The sequence below is a fragment of the Vigna radiata genome, chromosome 1 (assembly GCF_000741045.1).
Source record: "Vigna radiata var. radiata cultivar VC1973A chromosome 1, Vradiata_ver6, whole genome shotgun sequence".
NCBI lineage: Eukaryota > Viridiplantae > Streptophyta > Magnoliopsida > Fabales > Fabaceae > Vigna > Vigna radiata.
In genome coordinates this window covers 14,563,105-14,575,662 of record NC_028351.1, presented here as the reverse complement: position 1 = coordinate 14,575,662, position 12,558 = coordinate 14,563,105, and the positions used below count along the sequence as shown (strand labels likewise).

At 30.7% G+C, this 12,558-nt stretch overlaps 1 protein-coding gene across 1 annotated transcript; it reads right to left on the bottom strand.

The window, feature by feature from the left end:
* Positions 1-1,042: 1,042 nt before the first annotated feature.
* On the bottom strand, positions 1,043-9,874 carry LOC106775398 (nucleolar complex protein 2 homolog). The gene is made up of 14 exons (XM_014662523.2): positions 9,765-9,874; positions 9,028-9,160; positions 8,740-8,800; positions 8,146-8,251; positions 7,986-8,043; positions 7,817-7,911; positions 6,862-6,930; positions 4,107-4,634; positions 3,664-3,963; positions 3,203-3,526; positions 2,859-3,065; positions 2,453-2,542; positions 2,281-2,373; positions 1,043-1,366 (listed from the first exon to the last, which is right to left on the bottom strand). The coding sequence occupies exons 2-14, from the start codon at positions 9,134-9,136 to the stop codon at positions 1,295-1,297; spliced, it is 2,112 nt and encodes a 703-aa protein (XP_014518009.1). The 5' UTR covers positions 9,137-9,160; positions 9,765-9,874; the 3' UTR covers positions 1,043-1,294.
* Between the last annotated feature and the right edge of the window lie 2,684 nt (positions 9,875-12,558).

The following is a 12,558-nucleotide window of genomic DNA, read 5'->3' as shown; positions in this document are numbered from 1 at the left end:
AATTAATTAACTGTAAATAATCTATGAAAATAAAACAAATAATTAAATAACTATAAATAAAAAATATATTATATAAAAACTATAAATAAAATAATCTAGAAAACAATTAATTAATTAACTAATTAAAAAGAAATAAAAAGAAAATGTTGAAGGTCTTCAACAGATATATAAAATCTAGGCTTAATACCGCTTTTGGTCCCTAGTTTGGGAGGGTTTGTTTAATATGGTCCTACCTTTTTTTTTTCATAACAATTGATCCCACCTTTTGAAAAAATTGTTCAATTGAGTCCTTTTTGTTCATAGTGGTCCCATATTCAAGTTTAAATTGTTTATTATAATCCTTATTGTATACCATGATGACATGATTTTTAACATAACATTATGTCAGGACTGTTAAAATAACATTTGGATAGGTGAATGCATGAAAGAACTTATTGACGTCGTAAACAGCACCGTTAGAAAATTGACGTCTAAACCAAAAAGGAGTCAATTATACAGTTTTTTCAAAAAGTGAGATCAATTGTTACTAACAAAAAAAGGTAGGACCATATTGAACAAAACCTCCCAAACTAAGGACCAAAAGCGCTATTAAGCCTAAAATCTATAACGGCCTTCAAAGAATTTCAAAATCCATTGAGAATTTTTAACCTTTCTTTATTTTAAACCACTTTAAACACAATTTTATTACAAGAACTCATAATTAAAATAAAAAGCAAACAATTCATTAATTAACTATAAATAATTTGAAAACAATTTTAATTAACTCTAAATAATTTTAAAAAAATAATAATTAACTATACAAAATTATAAAAAAAAATAATTAATTAACTATAAATAAAACAAATTTATTATTTAAAAACTATAAATAAATTATTTTAAAAAATAATTAATTAATTAACAAAAATTTAAAAAAAAACGATGAAAGTCATAACGGATTCTTTTACCAATTAATCACACAGATCACACGGCAACAGAACACGATATACATGTTCACAATGACCTAAATATACATTCAAATTAGAATATGCAAAGTATTGAAATGGAGAGCACAGAAAAAAGATGAACCAATACACCAAAATTTTAACCTTATTTTTTGTATTACATTCTTTGAAGCCTCATAACTCAATACAGCAAAATCTAGAACCAAAATTTAAAATACAGCACTCGTTGGGTCCAATGAATGAAATTGCATTTGTAATGAACGTTTACATTAGACAGCTCTAACTATCTACCTCATGTAAACAGCTCTAACTATCTACCTCATGTAGAATCGGATCACCAAAGAAAGATTATTTCAAGAGTAAGTAGACACCATGGCAGTGCTGCCATTTGGATGTAGCATTTCACTCTTCCCCTTGCCTGTAGCCTGCCACACAAATCATGGATAATGTTAGAAACTCAATACTTGGATGATTGAAATTTAAAAGATTCAAATGAATATTCTCTTCGTCGGGAATTTAGCATCGTATTACTGATAAAAAATAATTATCAGCAACGCCGTATTACTGATAAATGTAAACAGTTGAGAAGTCATTACTCATGTAAGCCTAGGTGAAATGAATGGTAAATTTTGTAAAAGCTGATTGTATGGTGACTTTGATAATGACAAAGTAATCAAAGATATGGCATTGTCGAAAACTGCAAGAAGTTTGGCATTGTCCATGTACTGAATATTTAGGGTTTATGTATAGTGTTTAATGTATAGTGTTTAAATTCATGTACGTAGGTAGTAGAACTTATATTTATCTCTCGTAAATATAATATGTAAATAGTTCAGCAGTGTATTTGTCTGTCTGTATAATTTGTATATATGAGGTATCATAAAAGTTTGACAGTTTCCTTAGCCGAAATATTCAACTTAAAATCATAGTGAGTTCAGTCCAGCTACACCTATTTAGCCACCATCCAACAATTCTTCCTCTCAGACACCTCATGTCCCGGCTCACATTCACATTTTTTGCCATTTCCCAAAAAGGGTGTCCAGATTCTCACAGGCATTCACAAAGACTGAGGACTGCCCCTTTCTCCACCTGCCCTCTCATTATTGCAGTTGGGATATCCGAAATTCAAAATACGTTCACTTCCTCTTGGAAAGCACTTGCATTAATATTTGGAAATTTACGTTAATTTTTCCAACAATTTCAACCATGTCAATTAGCAAGAGTGACATATCCCTCATACAGCAATAAAGGATGAGGTATCCCAAATAAGGACTCAATAGCATGCGGGAGGCCATACAAAAAGAAACTTGGAAGAGACAAGTGATTGAGTAAATCATACCTTTCTATCTGAAATTGAATTCCTAGAAGCAGCCTTGCTCATGATGTTTTTATAGTATTGTGTAAATGGAGTGTTACCATTTCGTTTTTCAACCTGCCAAATCAGATGCTTGATTAGTTTAGTCACAGAAATATGACAAGACTGATTCAAATATGAGTTTAAGGGAGATAACCTGAAGAAATGATTCAACGGACTGATGATCTTTTGGTGAAAAAGACACATCTTCTCTTTTTTTTTGCACATAGTCAATATTCATTTCCACCTGAATTTAGCCAACACAAACAGAAAAGGCCAAAAGAGATTGGATGAGAAGGCTATATTGAAATTCTGTTTTAAAAAAGGACAAAGGGAAGGGCAAAAATGCTTAAACATCATGCAAGGGAAGGCTGCCAAGAAATGACATACAAAAGTTTATCTACACTCCTAACAGAACTTACGGCAATGATAACCAGTTTGTTATGTGATAGTGATTTACAGATTCCACTAGCCTTGCAGACATTCAATTAAATCCCAAAGTTCAAGATGGCATGTAATATACTCTAAATAGACAGACATGAAAACAGGATTGTTTTTCTCACCTGGTCAATGAAACGCTTGATAACACGTCGGAAATTCTCGGTAGAAATCTTCTCAAAGACCTTCTTTAGGTGTATAAGTGGCGCTGTCGCTAGCTCAGGAAAAGATATATGATAGCTCCATTGTGCAAAGTGCTCTGAAAGGAGTTCAATGGCCGATAATACACACTCTTCTTGGAAGCCACGTGATTTTAACCAATGCTTTGGAAGCTGCATTAATTTTAAACTGTAAACTACATTGAAGTATATGGTCCATATATGTGCTAACAATTCAGAGGCCGTGTGATATTAGATAAGTATAAAAAAATTAAGTTGGGGGCGAGGGGGCTGTCAAATTCAACTCTGACCTTTACAGTAGACATAGGTTGCAATACTTTGGCAGGTTTCCCACTATCCTTGGCAATTTTGTATTCTAAAACATCCAGCACCAATGATGTAACAGGGATGAAAATCCCACTAGAACCAGAAAGATTATTAAGCCATTGGATACATCTGAGTCTCAGTGGTAAATATCTAGGCCCGGGAAACAGGAGAGCAACTCCATTTATAATCTGTACAATCATATAAAGCAATGGCTGAAGATCATAGTCATGTATGCTAGCTGATATTAACGTAACCCACATATCAATGCAATTGATGTACTGCCAACTGCAAATTGTTTTAACCACTTCCTGTAAACAAAATATAAGGGAAAATATCAGAAATTTTCCTCAGTGTGGTAATATAATACTTGCGTAGAAAGTTAATTCTTCAATTGATTGTTCATAAATCTTAACATTAATAAAAAAAAAAATTGTTTGAAGCTTACTTTCTTCTTGGTTTGCCACCCTTTCTGCAATATCTTACCCAGATGCAATATACATGCCATTGCTTTGTTTGATGACTTTTGCATATCTAAACAACATAGCTCCACAAAGGAATTCCTTAGAAAACGTATATGTTCAAACTTCCGCTCAACAGATTGAGAGTTACTAATGAAGGCCTTGTATGTTTTGACAAAGCAGAAGTCGAACCACTCAGAGCTAGATATAGAAGCTATATCTTGTATAATGAGAAAGGAGTGTGTTGATAGAGACCCATCACCCGTTGCCCAAAGATGAATAGAAATCTGCAATAGATTCAAGTGCAACATACTATAAATAATGGTCATTTTGGATGGAACATACTGCTACTACTAGAAAGTAATGTCAAGACAGAGAGACATTTTATTCCTCTTCAAACAAAAATTGTGAGTACTAAATTTAAGAATACCTTAAGAAGATTGTGCAGTAAAGATGGAAATGCACACAGAAAAATGATTGAAGTTCTCAGCCGACAAATTGAGAAGGCCAATAATTCAGAGTCGGTGACCTGGTTCAGGAGAAACACGGTACTTCTTAAGTATGACTTAATAAGCGGCCTAAGAGACAACCACTTTTTTGTATTCTTTAGGTCCAAAACAGCTTCCTTCCTAGAACTAGAGTTTGATATTCCCAATAACCTCCTAAATGTAGCATCAGCCTCTTGTAGCATGAACAGTATTATCTTGGAGAAAGTTTCACTCTTCTGAATGCCATCCGAAAAGACACAACCACTGACACTGGTTGCTTCAGAATCATTGTGGCATGCTGCCCTATAAGCATTTATGAGACAAGTAAGGGCAGGAACACTACTCTGTTCTTTGACCAGTTTACACAATGAATAAACAGATGCACTTGTCAAATGTTTACCCACGTGAGAACATGCATTATTTCTATCAAGTGGCTGCACCAGATCTAAATTTTTTCCATCGTCCGAACCCTGAACCACATAAATAGGAAAACAGTCAATTTTTCATTAATAGAAGTGATAATAGGATAAAAAGTTAAAAGCTAGAGAACATGAAATAACAACATATCCAGTGAAATAGTAGCTCTACTATTTAGGATTACTTAATAGAAAGGTAATTATTATCCAATTTATAGAGAGGCCACTGGTAAAAAGCATCCATTGCACAGAAGAGTCAGACCGAGTAATTTTGTCCACAGAAGAAAAAATATTACCATATTCAAGTATATGTGTATCCTTAGACTAGCTTTAAGGCAATTACCATGTGGCTTAACTTTAATGATGTAAACCCACTGCCATCCAACTATCTTTTTTCAAGTGGAAAAGAAAAGGCGTTAGCTCCCATGTGTTATTCTAATCAAGAGCCTGTATTTCAACAATCATAGTTTATCTCCAGCCATGATGATCAGGTGTTTCACGTACACTTTTAGTTATGGTAATAGAGAACACAAATGAGACAAAGTGGGGGGGGAGAATGAAGAAGACAATCAATGATAACTTGAACTAAATGCCAATTTTTCTTTCTGTTGTACCATTTTTGTGAGGTGTTTTGAGGATAGGTAGACTAATGCAAAAAAGTCAGAGAAGTATTCTTCAGCATTATCTCTCCTCAAAATCTTGATAACTTGTACAAACTGATTTGTATTTCATTAAGGCACAAAAATAAACAAAAGTTCAAATCAATCCTTCGCTAATAATTTAGAGTATTCATCTATAAAAAAATGTCTAAACCAAAAATATGTGATGTGACTTGGATTCCAAATGGAAGAATGAATTGTGGAAAAAGATGATCTAACATATTTCCCTAGTTGACATTACGTATTCTGAGGCTTCATGTTTGACATTTCAATTTTGATAAGTGCGGATAATTCAATCGATCATGTAAAGGTTTAAAAGATGCAGAACACAGGAACACATAAGGGTTGCTTCCAAGATAGTATAGTCCTCAAGATTCATGACCTTCACCAATCAATTGACCCATATCACATTTTTGTATAGTCAAAGAATTAGCATTAAAGGTTTATAAACAATCTAATGCCTTGATTAATTGACTCACAGAATTTTGGTTAAAAGGGCAAGTAGAAACAAGGATCACAATTATGGTTTAAGGGAGAAAAGGAGACTTGACTAATTTCCTAGGGAACAACTTTGGACCCATTAGCTAAATTAATAGAATGAGGAACTCTAGGAGAAGAAATGGAAGAGAGCAAGGAAGTATTGCTATAAATAAGATCAAAAACACCTAAATCAAGTATCCATGAACTTTGACTTTCAACGATTTGAGAAATTTAATGGTACAAACCAAACAGTGTGAATGGTTGTGTTGAGCTATTGGATTTTAACCCTGGATATTCCTAATATTCTTCATCAAAACATTGCCTGTCCTGTCAAGATAACCATGCAAAGAGAAGCAATTCTCTTAAGTATGGTCCATCTTCTTAAAATAAGAAAACTGAGGACCTCTTGTGACCATTACAGTTTACCCTTCCCAGAGTAGACACAATGGCAAGTCCAAAAGACATTTAGAAGAAGGAAAAACGTAAAATAAAGGGTCCCTAAGAGGTGTTTTATGGGTTGCACTTCCACCAGCAATTGAGACCCAGAAAAGAAGTTAGATACAAGGACAACAAAGGCCAACAACAGATGCCCAGTGGAGATAATGACAATGGTAGGCAACAACAGATGGTGGCCGAGGAGAACAGTAGCAAACAACAGCCTCTTGTCAAACAATGACAAATAAAGCAGGATCAACCCACTCTATTACCAACATGAAAATGAAAATATGAGAAAGGATACTTGAGAGATGATCTCTCAAAAGATTCATGTTTATGTATATGATGTGTGTGTGTGTGTTCTTACATCAAACATATAAAAGGGAACATACTAAAAGTCTGCACCTAGGACTCTAGGTGACAGATAGGTACAATAAAAACAACTTTCAGCTTTTAAAAAGTTGGTCAAATATTCTAAAAGTATTAATTATTGGGCATAGTGGTGACCGGTGAGAACAGTAGCAAACAACAGCTTCTCGTCAAACAATGACAAATAGAGCAGGATCAACCCGCTCTAATACCAACATGAAAATGAAAATATAAGAAAGGATGCTTAAGAGATGATCTCTCAGAAGATTCATGTATATGTATATGATATATGTGTGAGTGTTTCTTGTCAATGCTAAATAAGGCATAAATCTACTCACAATTTCCTCGTCTAGGGTTTCTTCAATCTTCATATCATAACTTTCTAGAAATTTTGAAAACCCCAGGTCCTGGATATTTCAAAAGGATAAGTCAGTTATTGGAACAAGAAACATTGGATAGCAAAAATCAGAAGCAAATACCTAATTTGTAAAAGAAAATATGGTAAGAAATGAAGATTAACAATACACCACTACATGAAATTCAGCAACCAAACATACAACTCCAAGTTCGTAGAAAACAGTAAAAACTAAACCCTCTCTTTCCTTGGCCTATCATGTTTTAGTTCTTGCAGAGCTGACAAGCCCACTGTAAGAAGAATGTGTATCTTGCATCAACTACCCTACTAAACTAGATAAGACTCAAGCAGAACAACAAGTGTTTCATGATCAACATTAAACATAAAATGCTTCATGTTATTGTTGCATTGACAACACTTTGTAATATTGTTAGACTTCACTGTATGATAACATTTTTTCTGTCTTAGAGTATTCTTATCGTTTACTTAAGTGGTTCTTTTTTTCCAATAAAAAGTTTTTCTGTGAAAGGGGAAAAAAAGACCAGCAAATGTTTCAACTACCATATAAAACTTAGTAAGCCTCAAGTAGGATAGAACAGAAAATCTTTCAAAGTTCAACATCAAACACAAGATATTTCATGCAATGTTATATTGACAGAACCTTGAAATATTGTTAGACTTGTTCAGTGATGTTTAACCTTTTTCTGTCATGGTGAGTTCTTATGCTAGTTTTATTTGTATTCCCTTCTATCCAATATTTTTTTTACTAAGAAAGGAAAAAAGGCACTAGCATTACATAATTGTTCAAAATAAGTACAAATCAAATAAAAAGGTGTTCATCCATGTGAAATTATGGAGCAATGAACCACTCTCCAATCAACAAAATAAATTTTAAATAGAAAAATCCACCATAAAACCATCGGTCACAGGAAAATCACCTTCTCTCTCAATTTGTTCAATTTTTTTGCTTTCTTTAGAAGTTCAGCACAAAGATCTCTGTTTTGCACTGATAAGGAACTAGAAGCATTGCTGTCTAAAAAAAAAACTTACGTCAGGGAATAATCGAAATTACATTGGGTTTAAACTGAAAGCTAGAAATATCCTAACTCTCAATATAATGTTCACTCTCACAGTCGCTTCCGACATCATGTAAAAAGCTTGAGTCCTGGTCACAAACTCAAGAAATCAGTACATGAAATATACAATAGTTAAGGCAAATGAAAAATTAAAACAAACAAGTGTTTTAGCAATAACTTAGAATTTAAACCTCTGAAAGAAATCCATCACTATCAGAATCATCTCCAAGAATTTCACTGTCATCTTCACTGAATATAGCATCAAGAGAAGTGTCTTGAAATCCTTCAACTATGTTTCTGATGCCAACAAATGAACAGTTAGTTATTAGTATGATACCATGTACAACCAGCAAAAGAATTTGATTGTATTAAAACCCATGGATTATGATAGGCTTCTGATTTTGTTAGTTATGAGTAAATCCAAGTGATCTGCTTATATGGGTCGATTCTCCATTTGGGAGAAAGACTTGCTCTTAAATAAAAAAATAAGAAAGTTTGTTAAAGGAGTAATTTTCTGCATTTTTCTTTTTTTTTTAATTGTTGTAATTTTGCTATCAAATTACCACCCATCATTTTCATCTATTAGAATTTATAGAATTTCATGGAATTTTTAATTACTTTGAAAACAATGTTTTGGTGGGAACTACAGGCGTAGTTCAAAATTTACAAAATAAAAGAATAACGTTATTTTAAAACAAAAACATAGAAATGAGTGTAGTAGAACCAGAAACAAAATGAATATGTTAATAAAATCAACAGATAATTATATTTAAGAAACCATTTACCTTTCATTTGATGGATTAATTGTATCATTCTCTAAGTTTTCTTCAATATCATGACTATCTCCTGTGACAATCAAATTTTCCAGAAAATAATAAATTCAAACTGATGAGTACATCTTGCCCAAAATTAATTGCACCCACATAAAAGCAAATTGCATTCCCAGACAATATAACTACTGAATAAATTATAATAAAACATATGAATCCTAACCAATAATAACATGTACACACCTATAAGATGTGCTATAAAGTAAACAAATCATCATATATGTAATACTACAAAATTCTTACTTTTTGAAGCTTTCCTTTTGAACTTGGAATTTAACTTTCTTTTGTTCCTCAAAACTGACTGCAAATTCTTTTTTGCAAACTTCCTGGCTTTCTTACCCAACTTTCCCATTAGGTAGCAATATCAACAGAGATTCTAGACATAAAATAATTTACAAAATTTCAGTAAAACATTTAAATCAGTTTCGAAGTACATAACAGACTTTATCCATAAAAAAAGAACAGAAGATATAATCTTTATACTTTTATGTCAGTCATGCCTAGTATTTTCATATCAAAGACCTATTTAGACAATAAATTGGAATTTAAATACCCAGAGGTGATTGGAAAACTTTTCATAATACAGGTAAGGAAAATATTTCAGTAATCACCCTAAAGGAGAACCAAAATATCCTCGGGTCAAGGTTAAAGGATTCAGCCTAACCCAGTGTAATATATCTAGATAAAATGTGTTTCAAACATTTGTTGAAAATGAGTTTTCAATAATATATCTAGATTAAAGTGTTAAACTCTTTTGGAGAATAGCTACACACAAGAAGGCTGCAGAATACTCCAAGTAAAAGGATTGGCAGAAGTTCAGCAAGGATGCAAAAGTATTGAAAAAACTGAAATTAATTCTCTTTTAAAGTTTACCGAGAGAGAAATAACAATGAGACTCAAGCATACAGTTGATTAGGGATTGAACATAAAAGTTTTGTTAGGGATGGAAACTGCAAAATCTTGAGAATGAGAAAACTCACACAGTGAAGGTTGCAATGGAACACTCAGAGGATGGCGAGGGCTGGAGCAACAAGGATGAGATAGGAAGATACTTTAGGGTTTAAAGTTTAACCAAATCTTTCTGTTTGTGTATTACAGATTTACTATTTTAAATAAAACTAAAATTGAATTATTTTAGTTTGAAATAAAATTATATCATTCAAAATTAGATTTTATACATTTTACAATTTATGAAAACTATTTAAATTAATCATACAATTTATATAATTTACAATTTTACATAATTATATACTTGACATAACTTTACTTTTACATGATTAATATAATTTTATGATATGTTATATAATCAAATTATAATTTTATAATACTTTATACAATCAATTTATAATTCTATACAATTTTACATTTTTATATTAATTTATATAATTTTATTGATTTTTTTATATAATTTCATAGGTTTTGTTATATAAATTAACTTTATAATTGTCTTAATATAGTTTATAATTTGTATAATGTTATAATGTGTATACTATTGAACATATAAATGATAGTGTTTGAGTAATTTATAAATTTTATAAACACACAGACGAAATATATACCCCAAAATATGAATCCATTTATATAGAAGTTTAGATATTATTATATAATATTTATTTATTTATAAAAATTATTATAGTTTATTATAAAATAAACATTAAAAGTGCAAAATTTTGCAATTTTTAAATTTAGTATAGGATTAATTAAGTTTTAGATAATCATATTAAGTTTTAAATTTTTTGGTATATTGATTACTAAACAATTTTATATTAGATCTAAACGATGTTTTAATGCTACACAAATTGTTATTGACTATTGAGTATATATTTTATACTCACTTTTTAGGTTTTATTTCAAAATTTTAATGGAATAATTATGTTTAAATGGTTGATTAAAAGAGAATTTATGACAATTGAAGTTATCGAAGGTTGGGAATTAAAGAGATATACAAATTGATTTTTAATATACAAATTATTTTTACATGTTATAAGGTTTGTTAACTGTTAAATAATTTTGAAAAGAAAGAAAGGACTAAAGTGTAATTAGAAGAAATTTATGGACTTCTGTGTAGTTTTGAATAAAATAAAAAGGGTTGAAATGTATTTTGGGCGGGTTTAAATATGTTAGATATTTTAAAAGATAATTTGGAGAAAAATACATCTTAAGATATTTTATTTAATATTGTTAAGTAATTACCTTATTTAACTATATCAATAAATATCAAAGGACAATATTTGCCAAATCTTTTTGAATCTAGAAAAGATATTCTCAAATATATTTAGATCTCCGCAATAATAATATACATTTTGAAGATATTGGATTATTTAGAAGATAATTGGGAGATATTACATTATCAGATAAGAGATTTATCAACAGAAAATATCCTCGAGATATTTTTATAATTATCTAAATCTATTAATTATTTAGAAGAAATAAGATAAAAAAATTTATCAATAGAATATTCAAAATTCAAGTCCAATCGAGTCCTATATAAACAAAGGGAGCAAAAATTATAATTCATTTTTCACTCAAACTCCTTTATTAGAAGCAAGCATTCACCACTCCTCTCATTTTTATTTTACCATGTATTCCACTTTATTCATGAAGGGCCAAGCTTTTAGGCTTTCAACTAAAATTAATTGAAAACTTACTTTGATTAATTAGCTTTTAATTTGGTTAGGAGATTTAATAATAGACATAATTAAACACAATAGGATTTGATTAAGAATGCACTTTGTTTGAATTCATTGTGAATAATCTAGAAAGGTTTTGCTTTTGATTGAGAATATACTTTGATTAATTATAAGATCGGCCTCAAATTAATTAAGAATGTACTTCAATTAATTTAAAAGTCAAACAATGATCAATTGAACAATAATATGTGGATAATCGATGATGAATCTATCTTGGAAAAGTGGTGGAATTAGCCTATTTCATTATAATTGATTCTAAGTTTCTCATTTGTTCTTCAATTAAATTCACAACATCCTTCAACATTAAATTCATTAGGATAAATTCTCATTCTTATTTTTAAGCATTGCATAGCATTTATTAACCTTTTTAGAGTCTTCAAAAGAGTCAAGTATTCAAAAACAATTTCGTATTCGTTGGAAAACAACTCAGGATTACTTTAACCTTATTTAGTTTCTTACTATTAACTTGACAATACTAAAGTTGTTTTGTAAAGTAATATTAATTTGAAAACTTCAGCAACAATGTATCAACTATGTTTGTTAGACTTTATGTATACAAGTGATATGAGTTAAGTAACACATAAAGAGGAACGCTGCAAAATAAACTTCTTTCTAAGTCCTCAAAAGTGTAACATCCCCTTTTTCTATAATGTCACAAGTAAAAAAACAACTCTTTTTTTAAGCAAAAAAAAACATTATAATAAATCTTAAACTGAGGAAATATATAATAGTCCATTAAAATCTAAATAAAAGGACATTTATTGATCTTATGTTCATAATCTTTCATATCAAAGTTAAGTCGATTAACTTTGTCCTGGAGTCGCATAGCTTCAGCAAAATTTCCTTGAAGGCATCAAACAGTAGGTCATTGATAACGGTTCAAAAACCGTTATTTTTATACTTAATTTTGATATCAAATGCACCCTTGTTGACTTAGAAACTTGCTTTGACTCATGATTTTGCTTTAGTTTTATGAATAAGAGAGTTGGGGACATGTTTTATGATTTTATCAATAAATTCCCTTGATTTTTTAGGTTTTTGGAATGATTTGAAAGAAGGGTTGAAGTGTCAAGGAGTTGCAGTG